Here is a 25,636-nt window from a genome sequence, read left to right as displayed (position 1 = left end):
GTTCATTCAAAGTCACATACAGGGATTAAAAAAAAAAATTTTTCATGCTGGACACTGTTTTAATAATCCACTGTGTGTTTCAGAAAGTTATGTGGCTACATTCTTATTAGCTAGCTCAGTATTACGCAGTAACGGGAGCATGTGAACATCTGCTATTAATATGAATAACAAACCAACCTGATGTGCTTGGATAATGTGTGAATGACACAGCTTTGTGTATGAAGTATTGACTGTGATACTAATGTTTTAGCAACTCATTCATCTCATTCAGTAAGAGACTGATCTCTCCACAGTACAACACAGACTGATCCATCCACACTACACCACAGAGCCACTTAAATGTGTTTTAATATATATTTATTTTTTCATTTTGCCCTGTGTCAGCTGGGATGGGCTCCAGCTTCTCTGTGACCATCATGTGTAAGATAAACCGGTTATCCTAGACCCTCTGCAGGGTACAATTACAATTACAATACAAATACAAACAGTGAGGTACAATTAACGCAAAAAGAAGTGCAACATAAAAATGAAGGGCCATACGATGTCACCTTTAATATTTAATGTTCATACCAAGGACCCAGACAGAAAATCAAGAGACTGCCTTTTATCATCTAAAGCCCAGCTACACATTAATCACAAGACTCAGCAAAACGATACAAAACAAACGTCAACATTATTTCAGTAATTCAAGTTCTCAAAAATGAATAAACTCAACTTTTATTCATATAATAAGATAGTATAGATAATAAATAATAATGTATATGTATATGTTTACAAGTTGCTTTGATGAGAAATCAGCATTTGCCAAATCAGGCTGTGATAACGTAAGAGTGAAGACACATACATAGTTGTGGTTATGCATAAAATAGTGAACTGCAGACACAGTATTAACATTTATAAAATCTTCTTGTGCATTTGAAACTGCTTCATGAGGGCAATATGAGTTATATATTCTTACTTTAGATAAGGAACACTTCAGTAATTTTGAGCATTACTTGTATGTTTCTCTATGGCCTTCTTGAGTGTGTGTAAAATGGGAATAATGGCATAAACAGTAAAAGAGATGAATATTAAGTTTATAGACTCATTGACCCATCAGACTGTTGAAGACAGAGGCATCACTTTACAATGTTGATTTTCTATACACTGCGTTGCAAAAACAGACATAGCACAGACAAACTTATAGATGAATATAGAAATGTGACCTGATTAGTACAAGTCAATGAATCAAATAATGAATCAAAAGAGTTTAGAATTGGAAAAATCATCTGTGAATATTTTCCCTGTCATGATCATCCTAAAAGCTGATCGAAACCAGCTGTAAAAAAAAGCATAAACAAACGGATTTAACATTGAATTAGACCATCCAAGCCACTTAAATGTTTGAAGTACATTAACTGGTATTGTATAATTGCTCAAAGGATGAAAGCTGATGGACAGAAAGTAAGGAGTCCAACTCATGAGAAAAACCCCAACCACAATAGCCAGAGTTTTAGTCGCCTTTCTCTCCATTTTACTGACAGTTGCAGCAGATGTTGCATTGTTCCGGATGCTGCGTGCCTGTTTCTGTGCTACTGTCAAAATCTTTAGGTAGATTGAAGATATAATAACAGCTGGAATGCCAAAACCAAAAACAACTGCCACAACTATTGTCTTCTGTGTTTGAACTTGAATTGAAGCACATTTGTTGTTATTGTGTCCTTTTTCTGGAGCCTTTACTGAGAGAATAATTCCATTTAGAGTGCCAATAGTCCAGCACACCATGATCATGATCCAAACGACATGGACATTTATTTTAGTTCTGTATCTCAGAGGCTGACACACTGCGTAATATCTGTCAACAGAAATGCAGCACAAGTTCCAAATGGAAGAAATGCACAGTAACGCATCTAAACTGCCTCGCACTTTACAAAGTAAATCTTCAAGATGCCAATATGAGCTCACAAAAAGCACAACACTGAACGGCACAACTAAAAGTCCAACTAGCATGTCAGCCACAGCCAGAGAGAGCATCAAGAAGTTTGTAGGAGTGTGGAGCTGTCTGAAGTAAGCAATAGACATTATTACAAGTAGGTTTCCAAACGTTATGAGAACTGACAAAGAGCCACCAAAAATACAAAAAAGATATGAAATAGTCACTGCAGTTATGTCAGGCAGATTTGCTGATTGATTAAAAAGAAGCTGCTCTGCAACATCTGAAGACTCCATGCTTAAATGATCATTTATCAGTATAAAAACAGCCTAACATTAAGACAAAGACAGAAATAAGTGACATCATCATACAACAGTGTTAAATCTCTGCATTTTTCCTGCCTTGCTCTTAATCCTGTTGTGAAACAGAAGGTCAGAATTATAAATAATGTTCAAGCTAATTAGCATATTCAAGTCAAGAAAGGTGTGTGTAAAGTAGGTCATTATGCTGAATATTCAGTGTTTAGTAATAGTCATAGACTTAAGGTCAGAAAACCCACCAATCTGTGTTAAATCAAGGGATTTGGACTCAAAAGGGCCTGAACTACTGTCTTTCGATAGCTCCTTTTACTATGATATACTGGACGCTTTGTTAGGTATTGTCGTTTTTGTCAGGCTTCCTTCTTCTTACGAATGATAGGTGATGAGTTGATGGTGTAAACAACCCCTCTGACACTGGACTTTTTTAAGGTCATCTCTAACATCCTCTTCCTATACAACACATGATCATAAATATTAGAGAAACAACAACAGGTTTGACATCGGGACCACTTAGCTCCAATATAAGAAGTATCTGTGTTTCTTCAACAAGCCTTATCCAGCACTGGGCGAGGACTGGCCCATAAATGTGTCGTAAAACTGTCCTAGGTAATGCTCGTGACCCCAATGAGGAGTTCCTGCTTACTTTTCAATGGAATGGAATGCACATCTTAATAATCCAGCTGAGTCTGATACTACACATACATCTACTGTTCAATGTAAACAGTAGAGAAAATTAGACTAAATTCTGACTTATTTGAACAATGTAAAGGCAGGAGCAGTATGGATTCCAGGAGCAAACTTGCAACAGTAATTTAAATAAGCAGTTACAACCAGGGAAGATCATCTCTGACCACACAACATGTTGGGCAATGGAAATGATGAGCTACAACAACATAGGACCACTGGAACTTGCCAGACTCTGCCAGGTTCCAGGTTCTCCAATGGGGACATTCCAAATTCTGTTGTCCTTAAAAAATATAAAACCATTGGATATTGTTAGTGTTTCAACACCTTCTGACTGTTTGACTTTATTCTCAAATCAGCCTTAGGGTTTATGTCTGGCTTTGTGGCAATATCTAATTTTACCTCTGATTATTATCCACAGAGTCAAAAACGAGTGTCGTTGTATACTCAAGTTGCCATGACATTGTTGTCACCTCTTTATGACATTTTGTAGCATAACACACATGGAGACCAAACCCTGGTCGTAATGAGGCAGAACCTCATTTATGAGGAACTAGCAAAGTGTAGGTTTAAGATTTCAATGTGGTAAGGTTAAAGTCAGGATTAGGCATTAACTGGTAAGCTGCTTTAAACTACAATTTAACCATTCACTCACACTTTCATAGAGCGCATCTATGTGCAGCCATTTTCTATCAATCACCTTTCATACCCATTCACCCGCTGCCGGCACAGCCATCAGGAGCAATGTGGGGAGACAAGGACAGGGAGGGTCAGATGTATATCCTGGCCAGACAAGTTTTGTCTTGTCTCCAGATGTTTCCACAGCTCCAATTATGTCACTTTAGGATCAATTTATAGTGTTGAAGGACAGAGTTGAACAGCTACATTTAACGTTGGAGCACCTACAGCAGGCAGCTAAAGTTATTGGGGGCACACTGCACAGTTTGAGGACAGAGCACGAAAATGCGATCAGCCAGCCAAAGTCAAACGAGCAGTTTTCACTGTAGGGAAGCAGGGAACATCATGAGAGAGTGATCAAAGGTCACCTTGCGCAACAAGCCACCGAGATGTTCCCACATGTAGTAAGCCCAGAGATCTAGAGAGATCTACTGGCAAAGAGGACCCACTGCCCACCCCACAGCTGGGCCACACAACAAAAAGAGGCCCCAGATTGTATTGATATAAAAGTGAATGGCGCATAAGCCACAGTAATATCTGAAGAAGTCTATAACATGCTCCCAGTAGAGATATGAAAACCTCTCAACAAGATCTATTTGTGGAATGTGGGAGTAGGAAGCACAATTTCTGTTTCAGGCAACTTGAAGTTGTTCCTGGAAATCAGAAGTCAAAAAAATCACCTTGGATGTCTTTGTCAGCAACATCCATAACACTTTTCTTCTGGGCCTAGATGCAAAGCAAGCTGCTGATGTGAGTGTTGTTGCTGATTGCCAGGTGTATGTTGAAAATGAGACAAAATGTACCCATGTCAATGGAGGCAAAGGCAGGACTATACTGTGGCATATGTGCCTCTGGAAGACAACCTCATTTTATCACCTGAAAGTGAGTATCTTGTGATACGACCACCATATAAAGTCCATACTAAGCAAAGCATATTGAGATCTTCCTTACTTGCTACTATTATAAATTATATAATAATTCTGAGGTTATTGAGGGAAAACTCTTAGTTAATAGCTTACTGGTTGTATAATAAGGGCATGCAGAATAAGGCGTTAATAAGTACTTAATAATGACTAATTAAGAGCCAATATGTTACGAATTTATACATTAGAAATACATTAGAAACTAAACAGTCAAGAAACAGGTTTAAATAACTGTGACAGAATGAAGATTGCTTATAGATTTCCTATATAGATTTATTTATATAGATTCATATATATTTCCTGTGTTCCTCTAGGACCTTCTTGAGTGTGTGTAAAATGGGAATAATGGCATACACAGATATTAAGTTCATAGACTCACTCAGACAGATGCATCACTGTATCATTTTATATAAACTGCATTGCAAAAACAGACCGTTGTTGCATAGCACAGACAAACTTTGTACATGAATATAATAGATGAATACAGAAATGTCTAGGCATAATACATGTATATTCGTCCTTAGACCTGATTACTCGCAAGTCAATGAATCAAGAGAGTTTAGAATTAGAAAAATCATCTGCAAATATTTTCCCTGTAATGATCATCTTAAAAGCTGAACGAAACCAGCTGTAAAAGAAAGCATAAATTAATGGATTAAACATTGAGTTTGACCATCCAAGCCACTTAAATGATTGAAGTACATGAAGTGGTATTGTATAATTGCTCAGAGGATAAAAGCTGACGGACAGAAAGTAAGGAGTCCAACTCATGAGAAAACTCCCCACCACAATAGCCAGAGTTTTAGTCGCCTTTCTCTCCATTTTACTGACATTTGCACCAGATTTATCCATGTTTAGGATGCTGCGTGCCTGTTTATGTGCTACCATTAAAATATTGAGGTAGATTGAAGACATTATTACAGCTGGGAGGCCAAATGCAAAAATAGCAACCACAACCATAGTCTCCTGTGTTTGAGCTTGATTTGAAGCACATTTGTTGTTTTTGTGTCCTTTTTCTGGAGCCTTTAATGAGAGAATAATTCCATTTAGAGTGCCAATAGTCCAGGACACCATGATCATGATCCAAATGACACAGACATTTATTTTAGTTCTGTATCTCAGAGGCTGACACACTGCGTAATATCTGTCAACAGAAATGAAGCACAAGTTCCAAATGGAAGAATTGCACAATAACGCATCTAAACTGCCTCGCACCTTACAAAGTATATCTTCAATATGCCAATATGAGCTCACAAAAAGCACAACAGTAAAAGGCAAAACTAAAAGTCCAACTAGCAGGTCAGCCACAGCCAGAGAGAGCATCAGGAAGTTTGTAGGAGTGTGGAGCTGTTTGAAGTACACAATAGACATTATTACAAGTAGGTTTCCAAAGAATATGAGAATTGACAAAGAGCCAGCAAAAATACAAAATAGATATGAAATAGTCACTGCAGTTATGTCAGGCACATTTGCTGACTGATTAAAAAGAAGCTGTTCTGCAACATCCAAAGACTCCATGCTTAAATAGTCAGTAATACTTAAATAACCTACCAAACATTATGAGAGATACACATACAATCCATGCAGTCATGCAGCAGCAGCAACAAAGTCTCTACATGTGTCCTGCCTTGCTTTTAATCCTGGTTTGCACATCTGAAACATGTCTCTAATCTCTCTGCTCGTGAGCAGAAGGTCAGAATTATAAATAATGTTCAAGCCAATTAGCATATTCAAGTCAAGAAAGGTGTGTGTAAAGTAGGTCATTATACTGAATATTTAGTGTTTAGTAATAGTCATAGACTTAAGGTCAGAACACCCACAAATCTGTGTTAAATCAAGGGATTTGGGCTCTAAAGGGGCCTGAACTACTGTTTTTCATTTTAAACAGCTCCTTTTACTATGATATACTGGCCGCTTTGTTAGGTATATCTGTTCAAGTGTGTGTCTGTCTAACCAGACAACCTCATGGAAGCAACTCAATTCATTTAGACATGTAAATATGGTCGAGACGAACTCCTGATGTTCCAACCAAGCATCAGAACTTCTTGGACGGTTGATATACTGACTTATTTTGCATGTTTGTTGGTGCCATAGAAGCAGGTGTGAGTATTTCAGAAACTTCTGATGTGTTAGGATTTCCATGAACAGCCAGAGAATGGTCAAAACAAGACAACATTTTCACTCAGCAGCAGTACTCTGGGCTAAAAGATCTTGTTGATCCCAGATGTTAGAGGAAAATAGCGCAGACGCAGGAGCAGTTTGGATTCCAGGAGCAAACTTACAACAGTAATTTAAATAACCACTTCCAACCAGGGAAGACCATCGCTGACCACACAACATGTTGAGCATTGGAAATAATGAGCTACAACAGCACAGGACCACATTCCGTCCACTGGAACTTGCCAGATTCTGCAGGTTCCAGGTTCTCCAATTGGGACATTCCATCAACCTCTGTCATCCAGCTTTTCGTCACATGCTGGCGTTCAATTGCAGGGTTTGTTGTGGCCATCAATGTCCTGTGACACACAAACCTTTGTATCCAAGTTGTTCCATCTGTAGCTGCTAGTTTGCTGCACCACTTTCCAATCCTACTCATTCACCGTCAACATATAAAACCATTGGATATTGTTGGTGTTTCGCTAGATTTACTACAGACCCTTACTTTCACTGAGTAAATGTATTCATCAAATAAATTAGTGGATGTGCCAGAACTTTCTCCATCTCAATGCAGAGAGGACAGAAGTGATTGTTTTTTGCCCCAAAATCAAAGGTCAGTGCTCACCTTTACTTCATGTCAAATCAAGCCAGAAATCTTGGCGTAATTATTGACTCAGACCTGAATTTTAACAACCAACTAAAAGCTATCATTAAGTCTGCCTATTACCACCTGAAGAACATTGCAAGGATCAAGGGTTTTCTGTCCAAACGAGACACAGAAAAACTTGTTCATGCTTTCATTTTCAGCTGACTAAATCATTGTACTGGTGTCTTGACTGGTCTTAACAAAAAAATCAATCAGGCAGCTGCAGTTGGTCCAGAATGCTGCTGCCAGAGTCCTGACTAATACCAGGAAACTGGACCACATCACACCGGTCCTCAGATCACTACACTGGCTTCCTTCAAGTCAAAGAATGGATTTCAAAATCTTACTCTTGGTCTCCAAAGCACTGAATGGTCTTGAACCACAATACATCCGAGACTATTTCGTTCCCTATGAAGCATCCAGAGCCCTAGGATGATCAGGAACAGGTTTACTGTGTGTTTCCCAGATGCAGAACCAAACAAGGTGTAGCAGCATTCAATTAACCTGCTCCTCACCTGTGGAACAAAGTTCCTGAACACCTGATGTCTGCTCAGACTGTCAGCACATTTAAATCAGGCCTGAAAACATGACTGTTTGCTGAAATTCTCAAGTAATCATTTTAGTGCATTGTTAAGACAACTTTTATTGGCAAATCACACTTTTATCTCTTATAATTGTAATGTTCATTTTATTGTAATTTCATGTCTTGATCTTATTATGATTAATGTAATTTTAGTGTCTCCAGTTAATCAAGTTAGACAACTTTTATCCAAAGCGACTTACAAGGGAATTGAGTACACAGGGTAACGGTCCTAACCACTTTAGAGGGTCTGGGACACTCTGCAGGGTAACCATGTTGTGGGTGAGATAAAATGTGTGCATAAAGAAGTGCAACATGAAATGAAAGGCCATATGATGGCACCTTTAAATATTTAATGTTCACTCTGCATCTAAGGACCCAGCCACACTTTAATCACAATCTTTCAAAGTCAACATTATTTCAGTGATTCATCAATTTCTCAAAAATGAATAGCTTAACTTTTATTTGTATAATATATCAAGATAATATGGATAATAAATAATAATAATAATATAGATGATCTGAATATTGCCAAATAGCAGTATGCAATAATATACGTTTACTTTAGATAAAGAAGGCTAGAAGGGATCATATATTGAATTAAAGTCAATCCCCATTTTTGTAAATAGCCTATATTAATAATCACGATTAATCACGATTAATCACAATTAATTCCTAAATGCATTAGAAACAAAATAGTCAAGTAACAGGTTTAAATAACTGTGACAAAATGAAGATTGCTCATACATTCAGGAATTTCTTCAGTAATTTCTTGCATTACATCTGTGTTCCTCTAGGACTTTCTTGAGTGTGTTTAAAATGGGAATAATGGCAGACACAAATGTTAAATTCATAGAATTACTGACCCATCAGATTGTTGAAGACAGATGCATCACTTTATCATTTTCTATACACTGCATTGCAAAAACAGACCGTTATTGAATAGTATAGACAAACTTTGTACATAAATATAATAGATAGATAGAAATGTGTAGGCATAATAAATAATAATGAATATAATGAAGTAAATTAATCAAATAACGAATCAAAAGAGTTTAGAATTAGAAAAATCATCTGTAAATATTTTCCCTGTAATGATCATCCTAAAAGCTGATCGAAACCAGCTGTAAAAGAAAGCATAAATAAATGGATTAAACATTGAATTAGACCATCCAAGCCACTTAAATGATTGAAGTACATTAACTGGTATTGTATAATTGCTCAAAGGATGAAAGGTGATGCAAAAAATGTAAGGAGTCCAACTCATGAGAAAACTCCCCACCACAATAGCTAGAGTTTTAGTCGCCTTTCTCTCCATTTTACTGACATTTGCACCAGATTTATCCATGTTTAGGATGCTGCGTGCCTGTTTATGTGCTACCATCAAAATCTTTAGGTAGATTGAAGATATTGTTACAGCTGGGAGGCCAAATCCAAAAACAGCAGCCACAACTGTTGTCTTCTGTGTTTGAACTTGAATCGAAGCACATTTGTTGTTTTTGTGTCCTTTTTCTGGAGCCTTTAATGAGAGAATAATTCCATTTAGAGTGGCGGCAGTCCAGCACACCATGATCATGATCCAAACGACGCGGACATTTATTTTAGTTCTGTATCTCAGAGGCTGACACACTGCATAATATCTGTCAACAGAAATGCAGCACACATTCCAAATGGAAGAATTGCACATTAACACATCTAAACTGCCTCGCACTTTACAAAGTAAATCTTCAAGACGCCAATATGAGCTCACAAAAAGCACAACACTGAAAGGCATAACTAGAAGTCCAACTAGCAGGTCAGCCACAGCCAGAGAGAGCATCAGGAAGTTTGTAGGAGTGTGGAGCTGTCTGAAGTAAGCAATAGAAATTATTACAAGTAGGTTTCCAAACGTTATGAGAACTGACAAAGAGCCACCAAAAATACAAAAAAGATATGAAATAGTCACTGCGGTTATGTCAGGCACATTTGCTGATTGATTAAAAAGAAGCTGCTCTGCAACATCTGAAGACTCCATGCTTAAATTATCATTTATCAGTATAAAAACTGCCTAACATTAAGACAAAGACAGGTCACGCATCATCATACAACAGTGTTAAGTCTCTGTTTCCTGCCTTGCTCTTAATCCTGGTTTGCACATCTGTTGTAAAACATGTCTCTAATCTCTCTGCTCCTGAGCAGAAGGTCAGAATTATAAATAATGTTCAAGCCAATTAGCATATTCAAGTCAAGAAAGGTGTGTGTAAAGTAGGTCATTATACTGAATATTTAGTGTTTAGTAATAGTCATAGACTTAAGGTCAGAAAACCAACCAATCTGTGTTAAATCAAGGGATTTGGGTTCTAAAGAGGCCTGAACTACTGTTTTTCATTTTAAACAGCTCCTTCAATTAACCTGCTCCTCACCTGTGCAACAAAGTTTCTGAACACCTGATGTCTGCTCAGACTGTCAGCACATTTAAATCAGGCCTGAAAACATGACTGTTTGCTGACATTCTCAAGTAATCATTTTAGCAGTGGTGGGCTGTCAGGGCCTTCTCTGCTGGCCCTGACAATATCAAAAAGTTTTTTTTTTAATTATTTAATTATTGAAATTCTCAAGTAATCATTTTAGTGCATTGTTAAGACAACTTTTATTGGCAAATCACACTTTTATCTCTTATAATTGTAATGTTAATTTTAATGTAATTTCATGTATTGATCTTATTATGATTAATGTAATTTTAGTGTCTCCAGTTAATCAAGTTAGACAACTTTTATCCAAAGCGACTTACAAGGGAATTGAGTACACAGGGTAACTGTCCTAACCACTTTAGAGGGTCTGGGACCCTCTGCAGGGTAACCATGTTGTGGGTGAGATAACATTTGTGCATAAAGAAGTGCAACATGAAATGAAAGGCCATATGATGGCACCTTTAAATATTTAATGTTCACTCTGCATCTAAGGACCCAGAAAGAAAATCAGGAAGGACTGCCTTTTATTATCTACAGCCCAGCCACACTTTAATCACAATCTTTCAAAGTCGACGTTATTTCAGTGATTCATCATTTTCTCAAAAATGAATAAACTTACCTTTTATTTATATAATATATCAAGATAATATGGATAATAAATAATAATAATATAGATGCTCTGAATATAGCCAAATAGCAGTTCATAAGTTTCTTTGATGAGAAATTAGCATTTGCCAGGTAAGATTGTGATGACGTAAGAGTGAGGACACATACATATTTGTGGCTATGCATAAAAAAGTCAATCGCAGACACAGTATTAATATTTGTAAAATATTCTAGTGCATTTGAAACAACTTCATAAGGGCAATATGCAATAATATACTTTTACTTTAGATAAGGAAGGCTAGAAGGGATAATATACTGAATTAAAGTCAATCCCCATATTTTTAAATAGCCTATATTACTAATTAATATCACGATCAATTCCTAAATGCATTAGAAACAAAATAGTCAAGGAACAGGTTTAAATAACTGTGACAAAATGAAGATTGCTCATACATTCAGGAATTTCTATAGTAATTTCTTGCAGTACTTCTGTGTTCCTCTAGGACTTTCTTGAGTGTGTTTAGAATGGGAATAATGGCAGACACAAATATTAAATTCATAGAATTACTGACCCATCTGATTGTTGAAGACAGATGCATCACTTTATCATTTTCTATACACTGCATTGCAAAAACAGACCAGAGCCAATATGTTACGAATTTGCATGCAATAAGCAACTTATTAATAATGAATATGTGTTCCCTAATCTAAAGTGTTAACTTTTATTTTATAATATAATAAGATAATATGGATAATAAATAATAATATAGATGTTCTGAATATTGCCAAATAGCAGTTCACAAGTTTCTTTGATGAGAAATTGGCATTTGCCAGGTAAGACTGTGATGACATAAGAGTGAGGACACAAACATAGTTGTGGCTATGCACAAAAAAGGGAACCGCAGACACAGTATTAACATTTATAAAAAATTCTAGTGCATTTGAATCTGCTTCATGAGGGCAATATGCACTAATATACTTTTACTGAACTTTAGATAAGGAAACTTGGAAGGGATAATATTCTGAATAAAAGTCAATCACTATTTAGTAAATAGCCTACATTAATAATTAATATCATGATTAATTCCTAAATACATTAGAAACTAAACAGTCAAGAAACAGGTTTAAATAACTGTTACAGAATGAAGATTGCTTATAGATTTAATCTATAAACTGTGTTCCTCTAGGACCTTCTTGAGTGTGTGTAAAATGGGAATAATGGCATACACAGATATTAAGTTCATAGACTCACTCAGACAGATGCATCACTGTATCATTTTATATAAACTGCATTGCAAAAACAGACCGTTATTGCATAGCACAGACAAACTTTGTACATGAATATAATAGATGAATACAGAAATGTGTAGGCATAATAAATAATAATAAATATAATAAAGTAAATTAATCAAATAACAAATCAAAAGAGTTTAGAATTAGAAAAATCATCTGTAAATATTTTCCCTGTAATGATCATCCTAAAAGCTGATCGAAACCAGCTGTAAAAGAAAGCATAAATAAATGGATTTAACATTGAATTTGACCATCCAAGCCACTTAAATGTTTGAAGTACATTAACTGGTATTGTATAATTGCTCAAAGGATAAAAGCTGATGCAAAAAATGTAAGGAGTCCAACTCATGAGAAAACTTCCCACCACAATAGCTAGAGTTTTAGTCGCCTTTCTCTCCATTTTACTGACATTTGCACCAGATTTATCCATGTTTAGGATGCTGCGTGCCTGTTTATGTGCTACCATCAAAATCTTTAGGTAGATTGAAGATATTGTTACAGCTGGGAGGCCAAATCCAAAAACAGCAGCCACAACTGTTGTCTTCTGTGTTTGAACTTCAATGGAAGCACGTTTGTTGTTTTTCTGTCCTTTTTCTGGAGCCTTTAATGAGAGCATAATTCCATTTAGAGTGGCGGCACTCCAGGAAACCATGATCATGATCCAAACGACGCGGACATTTATTTTAGTTCTGTATCTCAGAGGCTGACACACTGCGTAATATCTGTCAACAGAAATGCACCACACATTCCAAATGGAAGAACTGCACAGTAACACATCTAAACTGCCTCGCACTTTACAAAGTAAATCTTCAAGACGCCAATATGAGCTCACAAAAAGCACAACACTGAAAGGCATAACTAAAAGTCCGACTAGCAGGTCAGCCACAGCCAGAGAGAGCATCAGGAAGTTTGTAGGAGTGTGGAGCTGTTTGAAGTAAACAATAGACATTATTACAAGTAGGTTTCCAAAGAATATGAGAACTGACAAAGAGCCAGCAAAAATACAAAAAAGATATGAAATTGTCACTGCGGTTATGTCAGGCACATTTGCTGATTGATTAAAAAGAAGCTGCTCTGCAACATCTGAAGACTCCATGCTTAAATGATCATTTATCAGTATAAAAACTGCCTAACATTAAGACAAAGACAGAAATAAGTGGCTTCATCATACAACAGTGTTAAATCTCTGTTTCCTGCCTTGCTCTTAATCCTGGTTTGCACATCTGTTGTGAAATATGTCTCTAATCTCTCTGCTGGTGAGCAGAAGGTGAGAATTATAAATAATGTTCAAGCTAATTAGCATATTCAAGTCAAGAAAGGTGTGTGTAAAGTAGGTCATTATGCTGAATATTTAGTGTTAAGTAATAGTCATAGACTTCACGTCAGAAAACCCACCAATCTGTGTTAAATCAAGGGATTTGGGCTCTAAAGAACTACTCTTTTTTTCATTTTAAATAGCTCCTCTTACGATGATATACTGGCCACTTTGTTAGGTATAGGTCATTGGGGGTGGAGTGGCTCAGTGGTTAAGACCGGTACCCTGTTTGCGAAAGACATCATGGTCGCAATGGTCCCAAGTTCGACTCCACCCCTGGCTGATTGTATTCAATTCCATCGTAAGTCGCTTTGGATAAAAGCGTCTGGTAAATGACATGTAATATCTGTTCAAGTGTTTGTCTGGCTAATGACTAAAACTCATGGCAGCAACTCAATTAATTTAGGCATATAAATATGGTAGATACGACCTCCGGATGTTCCAACCAAGCATCAGAACTTCTTAGATGGTTGATATAGTGACTTATTTTGCATGTTTGTTGGTGTCATAGAAGCAGGTGTGAGGTGTTAGGATTTCCATGGACAGCTAGAGAATGGTCAAAACAAGACAACATTTTCACTCAGCAGCAGTACTCTGGGCAAAAAGAACTTGTTGATCCCAGATGTTAGAGGAAAATAGCGCAGACGCATTTGAACAATGTAAAGGCAGGAGCAGTATGGATTCCAGGAGCAAACTTACAACAGTAATTTAAATAACCACTTCCAACCAGGGTAGACCATCTCTGACCACACAACATGTTGAGCATTGGAAATAATGAGCTACAACAGCACAGGACCACATTCCATCCACTGGAACTTGCCAGATTCTGCCAGGTTCCAGGTTCTCCAATTGGGACATTCCATCGACCTCTGTCACCCAGTTTTTCGTCACATGCTGGCCTTCAATTGCAGGGTTTGTTGTGGCCATCAATGTCCTGTGACACACAAACCTTTGTATCCAAGTTGTTCCATCTGTAGCTGCTAGTTTGCTGCACCACTTTCCACTCCCAGTCATTCACTGTCAACATATAAAACCATTGGATATCGTCAGTGTTTTGCTAGCTTTACTACAGTCCCTTACTTTCACTGAGCAAATGTATTCATCAAATAAATTAGTGGATGCGCCAGAACTTTGTCCAGCTCATTGCAGAGAGGACAGAAGTGATTGTTTTTTTCCCCAAGAAATGAAAGGTCAAAGGTCAGTGCTCACCTTTACTTCATGTCAAAACTCTTGGTCTCCAAAGCACTGAATGGTCTTAAACCAAAATACATCATCATCATCATCGTCCTCCGCTTATCCGTGGCCAGGTCGCGGGGGCAGAAGTTTCAGCAAGGGACCCCAAACTTCCCTTTCCCGAGCCACATTGACCAGCTCCAACTGAGGGATCCAGAGGCGTTCCCAGGCCAGAGTGAAGATGCAATCTCTCCACCTTGTCCTAGGTCTACCCCGAGGCCTCCTCCCAGCTGGACGTGCCTGATACACCTCCCTTGGGATGCGCCCAGGAGGCATCCTCACCAGATGCCCGAACCACCTCAACTGGCTCCTTTCAACGTGAAGGAGCAGCAGTTCTACTCCGACCTCCCCCTGGATGACCAAGCTTCTCACCCTATCTCTAAGGGAAAAGCCAGCCACTCTCCTGAAGAATCTCATTTCGGCCACTTGTACCCGTGATCTCGTTCTTTCGGTCATAACCCAACCGTCATGACCATAGGTGAGGGTAGGAACGAAGATTGACCGGTAGATCGAGAGCTTTGCCTTCCGGCTCAGCTCACTTTTCGTCACAACCAGCCACTCCAATTCGCCGGCCCATCTCCCGCTCCCTCGTCCCCTCGCTCGTGAACAAGACCCTGAGATACTTGAACTCCTTCACCTGGGGCAAGGAGTCATTCCCTACCTGGAGAAGGCAATCCACCGGTTTCCTGCTAAGAGCCATGGCCTCAGACTTCGAGGTGCTGATCTTCATCCCGACCGCTTCACACTTGGCCACGAACCGATCCAGTGAGCACTGAAGGTCACAGGCCTACAAAGCGATGAGGACCACATCATCTGCAAAAAGCAGCGACGACATCTCAAGACCACCAAAACCACAACCCCTCTCCCCCACGACTACGCCTCGATATAACTGTCCATGAAAATCACAAACAGGATTGGTGATAAAGCGTAGCCCTGGCGAAGGCCAACACCCACAGGAAACAGGCCTGATTTAGTGCAGAGAACCCGGACACAGCGCATACTTTGGGCGTATAGGGATTGGATGGCCCTTAGTAGTGCCCCCCTCACCCTATACTCCCGCAGCACCTCCCACAGTATCTCCCTGGGAACCTGATCATACGCCTTCTCCAGGTCCACAAAACACATGTAGACAAGATGGGCATACTCCCAGGCCCCCTCCAGGATCCCTGCAAGAGTAAAGAGCTGGTCCGTTGTTCCACAACCAGGATGGAATCCGCATTGTTCCTCTTGAATCCGAGGTTCGACTACTGGCCGAAGCCTCATTTCCAGTACCTCCTTACCCTACCAGGGAGGCTGAGAAGTGTGATGCCCTGGTAATTGGCACACACTCTCAGGTCACCCTTTTTGAAAAGGGGGACCAGCATCCCAGTTTGCCACTCCTTTGGTACAGACCCCGACCTCCACGCAATGTTAAAGAGATGTGTTATCCAAGACAGCCCCTCCACACCCAGCGCCTTCAGCATTTCTGGGCGGATCTCATCAACCCCTGGGGCCTTGCCACTGCAGAGTTGTTTAACCACCTCAGTGACCTCCCTCAGGGAGATTGACGATGATCCCCCATCAGCTTCCCTCTCTGCCTCCACCACAGAGGGCGCAGATGTCGGATTCAGGAGTTCCTCAAAGTGTTCCTTCCACCGTCCGGTTACCTCCTCAGTCGAGGTCAACAGTGTCCCATCCTTACTGTACACAGTAATCAGCCACAGTAAGCTTGGATGGTCCCCTGCTTTCCCCTCCTGAGGCCCCGAATGGTTTTCCAGAAAGACCTTTGGTGCCGACCGATAGTCCTTCTCCATGTCCTCTCTGAACTTCTCCCATACCCGCTGCTTTGTGTCTGCCACAGTAGAGGCTGCCGCCCTTCGGGCCCGTCGATGCCTTACAGCTGCCTCAGGAGTCCTCTGGGATAACATATCCCGGAAACACTCCTTCTTCAGTCGGACATTGCCCATGTGCGCGTTGAAATCTCCCAGCAGAACTATGGAGTCCCCCGACAGAGCCCCTTGCAGGACTCCGTCTAGGGCCTCCAAGAAGGCCAGATACTCCGAGCTGCTGTTTGGTGCATAGGCACAAACAGCAGTCAGGGCTTTACCCCCCGCAACCCTAAGGCGCAGGGAGGCGACCCTCTCAGCCGGGGGCTTGTGAGTATCCCCACACCCGCCCGGCACCTTACAAAATACCATAATACATCCTAGACTATTTAGTTCCCTATGAAGCATCCAGAGCCCAAAGATCATCAGGAACAGGTTTATTGTGTGTTTCCCAGATGCAGAACCAAACAAGGTGTAGCATTTACTTATCCTGCTCCTCACCTGTGGAATAAAGTTCCTCAACACCTGATGTCTGCTCAGACTGTCAACATTTAAATCAGTCTCATGTAATCATTTTAGTGCATTGTTATGAAATTACATTAAAATCAACGTTACAATTATAAGAGATAAAAAGTGTGATTTGCCAATAAAAGTTGCAAACTTTTATCCAAAGCTACTTTCAAGGGAATTGAGTACACAGGGTAACGGTCCTAACCACTTTAGAGGGTCTGGGACCTTCTCCAGGGTCACCATGTTGTGAGTGAGGTAAAATTTGTGCATAAAGAAGTGCGTGATGAAATGAAGGGCTATATGATGGCACCTTTAATATTTAATGTTCACACCACATCTAATAGAAGAACCCAGAAAGAAAATGAGGAAGGACTGCCTTTTATTATCGAAAGCCAGCCACACTTTAATCACAATCTTTCAAAGTCAACATCATTTCAGTGATTCATCAAGTTCTCATAAATGAATAAATTCAACTTTTATTTGGATAATATATCAAGATAATATGGATAATAAATAATAATATAGATGTTCTGAATATTGCCAAATAGCAGTTCACAAGTTACTTTGATGAGAAATCGGCATTAGGTAAGATTGTGATGACGTAAGAGTGAGGACACATATTTATTTGTGGCTATGCATAAAAAAGTGAACTGCACGAACCCACGTTTAAAACTGCTTCATGAGGGCAATATGCACTAATATACTTTTACTTTAGATAAGGAAAGCTAGAAGGGATAATATACTCAATAACAGTCAATCCCCATTTTTGTAAATAGCCTATATAATAATTAATATCATGATTAATTCCTAAATGCATTAGAAACAAATAGTCAAGGAACAGGTTTAAATAACTGTGACAAAATGAAGATTGTTCATACAATCAGTAATTTCTTCAGTAATTTTTTGCATTACTTGTGTGTTCCTCTAGGACTTTCTTGAGTGTGTGTAAAATGGAAATAATGGCAGACACAAATATTAAGTTCATCGACTCACTGACCCATCAGATTGTTGAAGACAGATGCATCACTTTATCATTTTATATAAACTGCATTGCAAAAAAAGACCATTATTGCATAGCACAGACAAACTTTGTACATGAATATAACAGATGAATACAGAAATATGTTGGTATAATAAATAATAATGAATATAATAAAGTAAATTAATCAAATAACGAATCAAAAGAGTTTAGAATTAGAAAAATCATCTGTAAATATTTTCCCTGTAATGATCATCCTGAAAGCTGATCGAAACCAGCTGTAAAAGAAAGCATAAATAAATGGATTAAACATTGAATTTGACCATCCAAGCCACTTAAATGTTTGAAGCACATTAATTGGTATTGTATAATTGCTCAAATGATAAAAGCTGATGCAAAAAAAGTAAGGACTCCAACACATGAGAAAACTCCCCACCACAATAGCTAGAGTTTTAGTCGCCTTTCTCTCCATTTTACTGACATTTGCACCAGATTTATCCATGTTTAGGATGATGCGTGCCTGTTTATGTGCTACCATCAAAATCTTTAGGTAGATTGAAGACATTGTTACAGCTGGGAGGCCAAATGCAAAAACAGCAGCCACAACTATTGTCTTCTGTGTTTGAACTTGAATTGAAGCACATTTGTTGTTTTTATGTCCTTTTTCTGGAGCCTTTAATGAGAGAATAATTCCATTTAGAGTGCCAATAGTCCAGCACACCATGATCATGATCCAAACGACACGGACATTTATTTTAGTTCTGTATCTCAGAGGCTGACACACTGCGTAATATCTGTCAACAGAAATGCACCACACATTCCAAATGGAAGAATTGCACATTAACACATCTAAACTGCCTCGCACTTTACAAAGTAAATCTTCAAGACGCCAATATGAGCTCACAAAAAGCACAACACTGAAAGGCATAACTAAAAGTCCAACTAGCAGGTCAGCCATAGCCAGAGAGAGCATCAGGAAGTTTGTAGGAGTGTGGAGCTGTCTGAAGTAAACAATAGAGATTATTACAAGTAGGTTTCCAAACGTTATGAGAACTGACAAAGAGCCAGCAAAAATACAAAAAAGATATGAAATTGTCACTGCACTTATGTCAGGCACATTTGCTGATTGATTAAAAAGAAGCTGCTCTGCAACATCTGAAGACTCCATGCTTAAATGATCATTTATCAGTATAAAAACTGCCTAACATTAAGACAAAGACAGAAATAAGTGGCATCATCAAACAACAGTGTTAAGTCTCTGTTTCCTGCTTTCCTCTTAATCCTGGTTTGAACATATGTCATGAAACATGTCTCCAATCTCCCTGCTGGTGAGGAGAAGGTGAGAATTATAAATAATGTTCAAGCTAATTAGCATATTCAAGTCAAGAAAGGTGTGTGTAAAGTAGGTCATTATACTGAATATTCAGTGTTTAGTAATAGTCATAGACTTAAAGTCAGAAAACCCACAAATCTGTGTTAAATCAGGGGATTTGGGCTCTAAAGGGGCCTGAACTACTGTCTTCCATTTTTAATAGCTCCTTTTACTATGATATACTGGCCGCTTTGTTAGGTATATCTGTTCAAGTGTTTGTCTGTCTAACGACTAAACCTCATTGCAGCAACTCAATTAATTTAGGCACGTTAATATGATGGAGACGACCTCCTTATGTTCCAACCAAGCATCGGAATTTCTTATACGGTTGATATAGTGACTTTTTTGCATGTTTGTTGGTGCCATAGAAGCAGATGTTTGACCAGAGAATGGTCAAAACAAGACAACATTTTCACTCAGCAGCAGTACTCTGGGCAAAAAGATCTTGTTGATCCCAGATGTTAGAGAAAATTAGACTAAATTCTGACTTATTTGAACAATGTAAAGGCAGGAGCAGTATGGATTCCAGGAGCAAACTCATTCATTTAAATAACCACTTACAACCAGGGAAAACCATCTCTGACCACACAACATGTTGAGCATTGGAAATGATGAGCTACAACAACATAGGACCACATTCCTTCCATTGGAACTTGCCAGACTCTGCCAAGTTCCAGTTTCTCCAATTGGGACATTCCATCAAATTCTGTCCTTATAAAATATAAAACCATTTGATTAATTCTAGTGTTTCGCTGCATTCTGACTTTTTGACTTTATTCTCAAATCAGACTAAGGTTTTATATCTGGCTTTGTGGCAATATCTAATTTTACCTCTGATTATTATCCACAGAGTCAAAAACGAGTGTCGTATACTCAAGTTGCCATGACATTGTTGTCACCTCTTTATGACATTTTGTAGCATAACACACATGGAGACCAAACCTTGGTCCTAATGAGGAAGAACCTCATTTATGAGGAACTAGCAAAGTGTAGGTTTGAGATTTCAAAGTGGTTAGGTTAAAGTCAGGATTAGGCATTCACTGGTTAGGGTTAAGGTTTGGGATAAGGGTTAAGGGATAATAAAGAATGGTAAATGGTCTGTATTTATATAGTGCTTTCCTCATCTTGATGACCACTCAAAGCTGCTTTCCACTACAGTTTAACCATTCACTCACACTTTCATAGAGTGCATCTATGTGCAGCCATTTTCTATCAATCATCTTTCATATCCATTCACCCGCTGCCGGCACAGCCATCAGGAGCAATGTGGGGAGACAAGGACAGGGAGGGTCAGATGTATATCCTGGCCAGACATTTTTCTTGTCTCCAGATATTTCCACAGCTCCAAATATGTCACTTTGGGATCAATTTAAAGTGTTGAAGGACAGAGTTGAACAGCTACATTTAACTTTGGAGCACCTGCAGCAGGTAGCTAAAGTTATTTGGGGCACACTGCACAGTTTGGACACAGAGCACAGGAATAACAGCATGGAAGAAGGCCAACACTGCACTCAGATTCTCAAAGCTGGAAAATATGATCACCCAGCCAAAGTCAAATGAGCAGAACCAGCTGTTTTCATTGTGAGGAAGCAGGGCACATCATGAGAGAGTGTTCAAAGGTCACCTTGCCCAACAAGCCACCGAGATGTTCCCTCTAGCCCAGAGATCAAGAGAGATCTACTAAAAAGAGGACCCACGGCTGGGCCACACAACAAAAAGAGGCCCCAGCTTTTATTGATATAAAATTGAATGAAGTTGTTCTTAGAAACCAGAAGCCAAAAAATATCACCTTGGATATCTTTGTTTGCAAAATTCGTGACTCTTTTCTTCCGGGCCTAGATGCAAAGCAGGCTGCTGATGTGAGTGTTGTTGCTGGTCGCCAGGTGTATGTTGACAATGGGACAATATCTACCCATCACTCAATGGAGGCAACAGGGAGGAATATGCTGTGGCCTTCATTACCAGCTATGGCCTTTATGAGTACACCAGGATACCATTTGGCCTCTGCAATGTACCTGGTACATTTCAGAGCTGGCCCTTAGGATTGGTTTCTTTTAATTGGATGATATTAATATCCTGGGCATAAGGGTCGAAGAGAACTTGCAACGCTTGGCTGATGTCCTTGAACGACTCCAAATTTATAGGTAGAAGTTTAAACCCAACCGATGCCAACTATTAAGAGACAAGGTTCTCTTCCTGGGACATGAGGTCAGTGGAGAAGGAATAAGTCCCAACCCAGCACTGATAGATGATGTGCAAGAAGGCACCCACAACTGCTCAGCAGTTACAAGCTTTTATTTTGTTATTCAACTACTACCGGTGTTTTGTTACTGCCTTTGCAGAGCTTGCTAGTCCACTTAACAACCTTCAAGTCAGCTGTGTTTGATTGGGGTAATACCCAGCAGGAAGCTATCCTGCTTGCTACTCAAAGAGAAATTGACTGCTGTCCCAATCCTGGCTTATCCAGCATCCAGAGGGCAGTATGTATTGGACACTGATGCCTCCAACCACAGCATTGGTGCAGTGCTATCGCAGACTCAAAGAAAGTCATGCCATAGCCATCAGAGATACTGTGTGACAAGATGGTAGCCGCAAGCTATTGTCAGATAAAAAAGGCAGTTCCGCCATCTTCTCCTTGGCAGAAAGTTTGAATGGACCACAACAGCCTAACTTGGCTCTTTCATTTTAAACATCCAGAAGGCCTGCTTGTTCAGTGGCTTGAAGAACTTGATTTTGAAATCGAACACTGGGCTGGCCAGCGACATGCAAATGCAGTCTCACACAAAAAGCCAAGATACAAAGACTTTTTAAATGTTATTGACTCTTTTGATTTCTCCCAACACTTCAGTGGTCCCACACAGCAGGGTGGACACACACTAGATCTGGTTTTATCATATGGATTGGCCATTTTTAATATCCAGATATTTGATGCTGTGTTCTCTGATCACATGCCTGTTTTATTTGATTTTAACTTGCCTTATCTTAATTGTAAACTGTCAGCTCCTGCTCCCATGTCTTGTATTATTAAGCCCTCCACCGCCACGTCATTTGGTGCAACATTGTCTGATTTCAATTCTATTACTACCTTGGACACAGAAAAGTTCACTTCTTTCCTTCCCTCTACCTGTGCAAGCACTAGTGATACTTTTGCTCCATAAAAAAGTATGCGTCCCAGATCTAAACCCAGGCCGTGGGTCAGTGACGTCACCCGTGCAGCAGGAGTGCAGGAGAGCTGAGCGCAGGTGGAAAACAGAAAAGCTGGTTTTGTCTTATCAAATCTTAAAGGACAGTTGGAAAACTTATAAAAAGATTGTCAAAGCTGAAAAAAATAAATATTTCTCTGATATGATATCTAATAATCTGAACAAGTCGTTTTTAAAACTATTGATTTGATTTTAAACTCCACCCAATCCACTAGCCAGGAAGCCTCAATTGAGGTCTGTGAGAATCTTCTCCATTACTTTATTAGTAAGGTTTCCAACATGAGAGCCAGTATTTCACCCCCTCCTTTGACCCCTCCATAAATGACACTTCCACAGCTTCCCTGACTGTCCCTAAAAAAATCCCATTGTTTTAAAAAGGTTTTGATTCAGTTTTTAGATATTGAGTTGAATTTGTTGAAACCGAAGGGACTCAGCATGCTAAGTGTAGTACTGACGAAATTATTGTTCCTTTTTCCCCATGGTGTTTGTAGTTTCATGTTGAAAGTATTTAGAGAGTAAGGATCAATGGCATGGAAGTGTTACCCTGTTACTATTTTTAGGTTCCTACTGTTGTTTTACTCACTAGGTCTGGTGTGGATGTGAAAAGTTAGTCTGCACCAGAGTCAGAGCGAGCTGTGTAAGTGTGGCATCATCTTAAAGGAAATAACATCACACACTGATCATCTTTTTTAAAAAGTGTGACACTAACCAAATCCACTTCCCCTTTCTCACTCACTGTCCATTCTCTTATGACTGAAGAGCATGATTACACTGATGGTATAGGATTGTAATGTAATTATGTTATAAGTTCACTGTAAGTTACCCCGGGCGCTCTGCTTGAAGGGTCAAGGGTCAATGCAACATTCAATAAAAACACAAGGACCTTATGATGGGACCTGTATTATTTTGTTGAAGAAGGACCATCACCAAAAATCAGAAAAGACTGCCATAATTATTTAAAGCCCAATCACACATTAATTACAATCTTTCAAAGTCACAAACAGAAGTAATTGTGTTTTTTTTTTAGCTCACTGATCATTTTAGTGAATCCACATAGTGAATCACAAGTTGCTTTGATTCGACACAGTATATGTCAGATTGCATATGAAGACTAAAACATAATGTGTATAAAATAATAACCCGAAGACGCAGTAGTGATATATATAAAACTCTTGTGCTAAAGCATTGTGCTTCATAAGTCTTTTGAAACTGCTTCATGAGGGCAACCTGCATGTGCACTAATATACTTTTACATTAGAAGGGATAATATACTGTATAAAAGTCAGTAAAAGTCTTACTCAACATTTCGTAAATATCCCTTATTCATAATTAATCTCATGAGTATTTCCATTAGACACTAGAGAGAACAGACACTGGCTTAAACAAACAAAAATGATTATGGGTAAATTAAATGATTCCTTTCATGTTGCATTGCTTCTGTGTAATATAGGACATTCCTGTGTGCAAAAGAGCAAATACATATACAGTAAAAGAGATACATATGAACTTTACAGATACATTTAAGCGTCTTTGAGTGTTAAGAAAAGCGCTATAAAAATACGATGTATTATTATACATTAACCCATCAGAATGTTGAAGAAAGACATCACATTACATATTATGCAAGTTTTACATACACTGTATTGCAAAATGCTATTGCATAGTCGACATTTGAACATAAATATATAAAATGTCAGACATGTCGTATTCATTTATATTGCCAGACATGATTACTCACATGGCAGTGAATCAAAAGAGTTTAGAATTAGAAATGTCATCTGTAAATATTTTCCCTGTAATGATCATCCTAAAAGCTGATCGAAACCAGCTGTAAAAGAAAGCATAAACAAATGGATTAAACATTGAATTTGACCATCCAAGCCACTTAAATGACTGAAGTACATGAAGTGGTATTGCATAATTGCTCAAAGGATGAAAGCTGATAGACAGAAAGTAAGGCGTCCAACTCATGAGAAACACCCCCACCACAATAGCCAGAGTTTTAGTCGCCTTTCTCTCCATTTTACTGACATTTGCACTAGATTTATCCATGCTAACAATGCTACGTGCCTGTTTCTGTGCCACCATCAAAATCTTAAGGTAGATTGAAAACATTGTTACAGCTGGGAAGCCAAATGTGAACAGAACAGATGCACATACTGTAATACTCTCTGATTTAGCTTGAAATGCAGCACACTTGTTTTCTTGTCCTTTGTCCGGGGCCATTAAAGTGAAAATAATTCCATTTAGAGTGGAAATAGTCCAGGACACCAGAATCATGATCCAAACGACACGGACATTTATTTTCGTTCTGTATCTCAGAGGCTGACACACTGCGTAATATCTGTCAAGAGAAATGCAGCACAGGCTCCAAATGGAAGAAGTGACCAGTATCACATCTAAACTGCCTCGTACCTTACAAAGTAAACCATGCAGATGCTGATATGAGCTGACAAAGAGCATGACACTGAAAGGCAAGATGAAAAGTCCAACTAGCAGGTCAGCCACAGCCAGAGAGAGCATCAAGTAGTTTGTAGGAGTGTGGAGCTGTTTGAAGTAAGCTATAGAGATTATTACAAGTAGGTTTCCGCACATTATGAGAACTGACAAAAAACTACCAAAAATACATAAGAGATACGAAATAGTAACTGCAGTTACGTCAGGCACATTTGCTGATTCATTAAAAAGAGGCAGATCTCCAACAACAGCTGAAGAATCCATGCTTAAATTATCATTAATACCTAATAACTCAATAACCTACCAAATATTAAGACAGATACACATAAAGCCACATCATCATGCAGTATTACAAACCAAGTTTTGGTTTATGTTTCATGCCATTCTCTTAATCCTGGTTTGTGCATATGTTGTGAAAGGTGTCTCCAAATCTCTCTGCTGGTGAGCAGAATGTCAGGATTATAAATAATGTTCAAGCACATTAGCATATTCAAGTCAAGGTGTGTGTAAAGT

At 38.9% G+C, this 25,636-nt stretch overlaps 6 protein-coding genes across 6 annotated transcripts; all 6 read right to left on the bottom strand.

Moving 5' to 3' along the window:
* Positions 1-377: 377 nt before the first annotated feature.
* On the bottom strand, positions 378-3,533 carry LOC122784111 (trace amine-associated receptor 4-like). Its single transcript, XM_044049209.1, has one exon. It carries the CDS (start codon positions 2,206-2,208, stop codon positions 1,240-1,242), a length of 969 nt encoding a protein of 322 aa, XP_043905144.1. The 5' UTR covers positions 2,209-3,533; the 3' UTR covers positions 378-1,239.
* A 1,143-nt stretch (positions 3,534-4,676) lies between these two features.
* Positions 4,677-6,178, bottom strand: LOC122784113 (trace amine-associated receptor 4-like). The gene has a single exon (XM_044049211.1). The coding sequence runs from the start codon at positions 6,033-6,035 to the stop codon at positions 5,067-5,069; it is 969 nt and encodes a 322-aa protein (XP_043905146.1). The 5' UTR covers positions 6,036-6,178; the 3' UTR covers positions 4,677-5,066.
* Positions 6,179-8,367: 2,189 nt separating this feature from the next.
* LOC122784437 (trace amine-associated receptor 1-like) lies at positions 8,368-10,043 on the bottom strand. Its single transcript, XM_044049713.1, has one exon. It carries the CDS (start codon positions 9,912-9,914, stop codon positions 8,946-8,948), a length of 969 nt encoding a protein of 322 aa, XP_043905648.1. The 5' UTR covers positions 9,915-10,043; the 3' UTR covers positions 8,368-8,945.
* A 2,009-nt stretch (positions 10,044-12,052) lies between these two features.
* LOC122784484 (trace amine-associated receptor 1-like) lies at positions 12,053-13,482 on the bottom strand. The gene is made up of 2 exons (XM_044049780.1): positions 12,381-13,482; positions 12,053-12,059 (listed from the first exon to the last, which is right to left on the bottom strand). Exons 1-2 carry the CDS (start codon positions 13,343-13,345, stop codon positions 12,053-12,055), a joined length of 972 nt encoding a protein of 323 aa, XP_043905715.1. The 5' UTR covers positions 13,346-13,482.
* Positions 13,483-17,474: 3,992 nt separating this feature from the next.
* LOC122784436 (trace amine-associated receptor 1-like) lies at positions 17,475-19,396 on the bottom strand. Its single transcript, XM_044049712.1, has one exon. It carries the CDS (start codon positions 19,257-19,259, stop codon positions 18,291-18,293), a length of 969 nt encoding a protein of 322 aa, XP_043905647.1. The 5' UTR covers positions 19,260-19,396; the 3' UTR covers positions 17,475-18,290.
* A 4,154-nt stretch (positions 19,397-23,550) lies between these two features.
* LOC122784434 (trace amine-associated receptor 1-like) lies at positions 23,551-25,568 on the bottom strand. The gene has a single exon (XM_044049710.1). The coding sequence runs from the start codon at positions 25,385-25,387 to the stop codon at positions 24,416-24,418; it is 972 nt and encodes a 323-aa protein (XP_043905645.1). The 5' UTR covers positions 25,388-25,568; the 3' UTR covers positions 23,551-24,415.
* Positions 25,569-25,636: the final 68 nt, after the last annotated feature.

The sequence above is a fragment of the Solea senegalensis genome, linkage group LG17 (genome assembly GCF_019176455.1).
Source record: "Solea senegalensis isolate Sse05_10M linkage group LG17, IFAPA_SoseM_1, whole genome shotgun sequence".
Taxonomy (NCBI): domain Eukaryota; kingdom Metazoa; phylum Chordata; class Actinopteri; order Pleuronectiformes; family Soleidae; genus Solea; species Solea senegalensis.
This window is presented reverse-complemented; position numbering and strand designations above follow the sequence as displayed.

Bases quoted from the DNA above. Each gene is read 5' to 3' on its own strand.
- LOC122784111 (XM_044049209.1), bottom strand. From the start codon at position 2,208: ATGGAGTCTTCAGATGTTGCAGAGCAGCTTCTTTTTAATCAATCAGCA.
- LOC122784113 (XM_044049211.1), bottom strand. From the start codon at position 6,035: ATGGAGTCTTTGGATGTTGCAGAACAGCTTCTTTTTAATCAGTCAGCA.
- LOC122784437 (XM_044049713.1), bottom strand. From the start codon at position 9,914: ATGGAGTCTTCAGATGTTGCAGAGCAGCTTCTTTTTAATCAATCAGCA.
- LOC122784484 (XM_044049780.1), bottom strand. From the start codon at position 13,345: ATGGAGTCTTCAGATGTTGCAGAGCAGCTTCTTTTTAATCAATCAGCA.
- LOC122784436 (XM_044049712.1), bottom strand. From the start codon at position 19,259: ATGGAGTCTTCAGATGTTGCAGAGCAGCTTCTTTTTAATCAATCAGCA.
- LOC122784434 (XM_044049710.1), bottom strand. From the start codon at position 25,387: ATGGATTCTTCAGCTGTTGTTGGAGATCTGCCTCTTTTTAATGAATCA.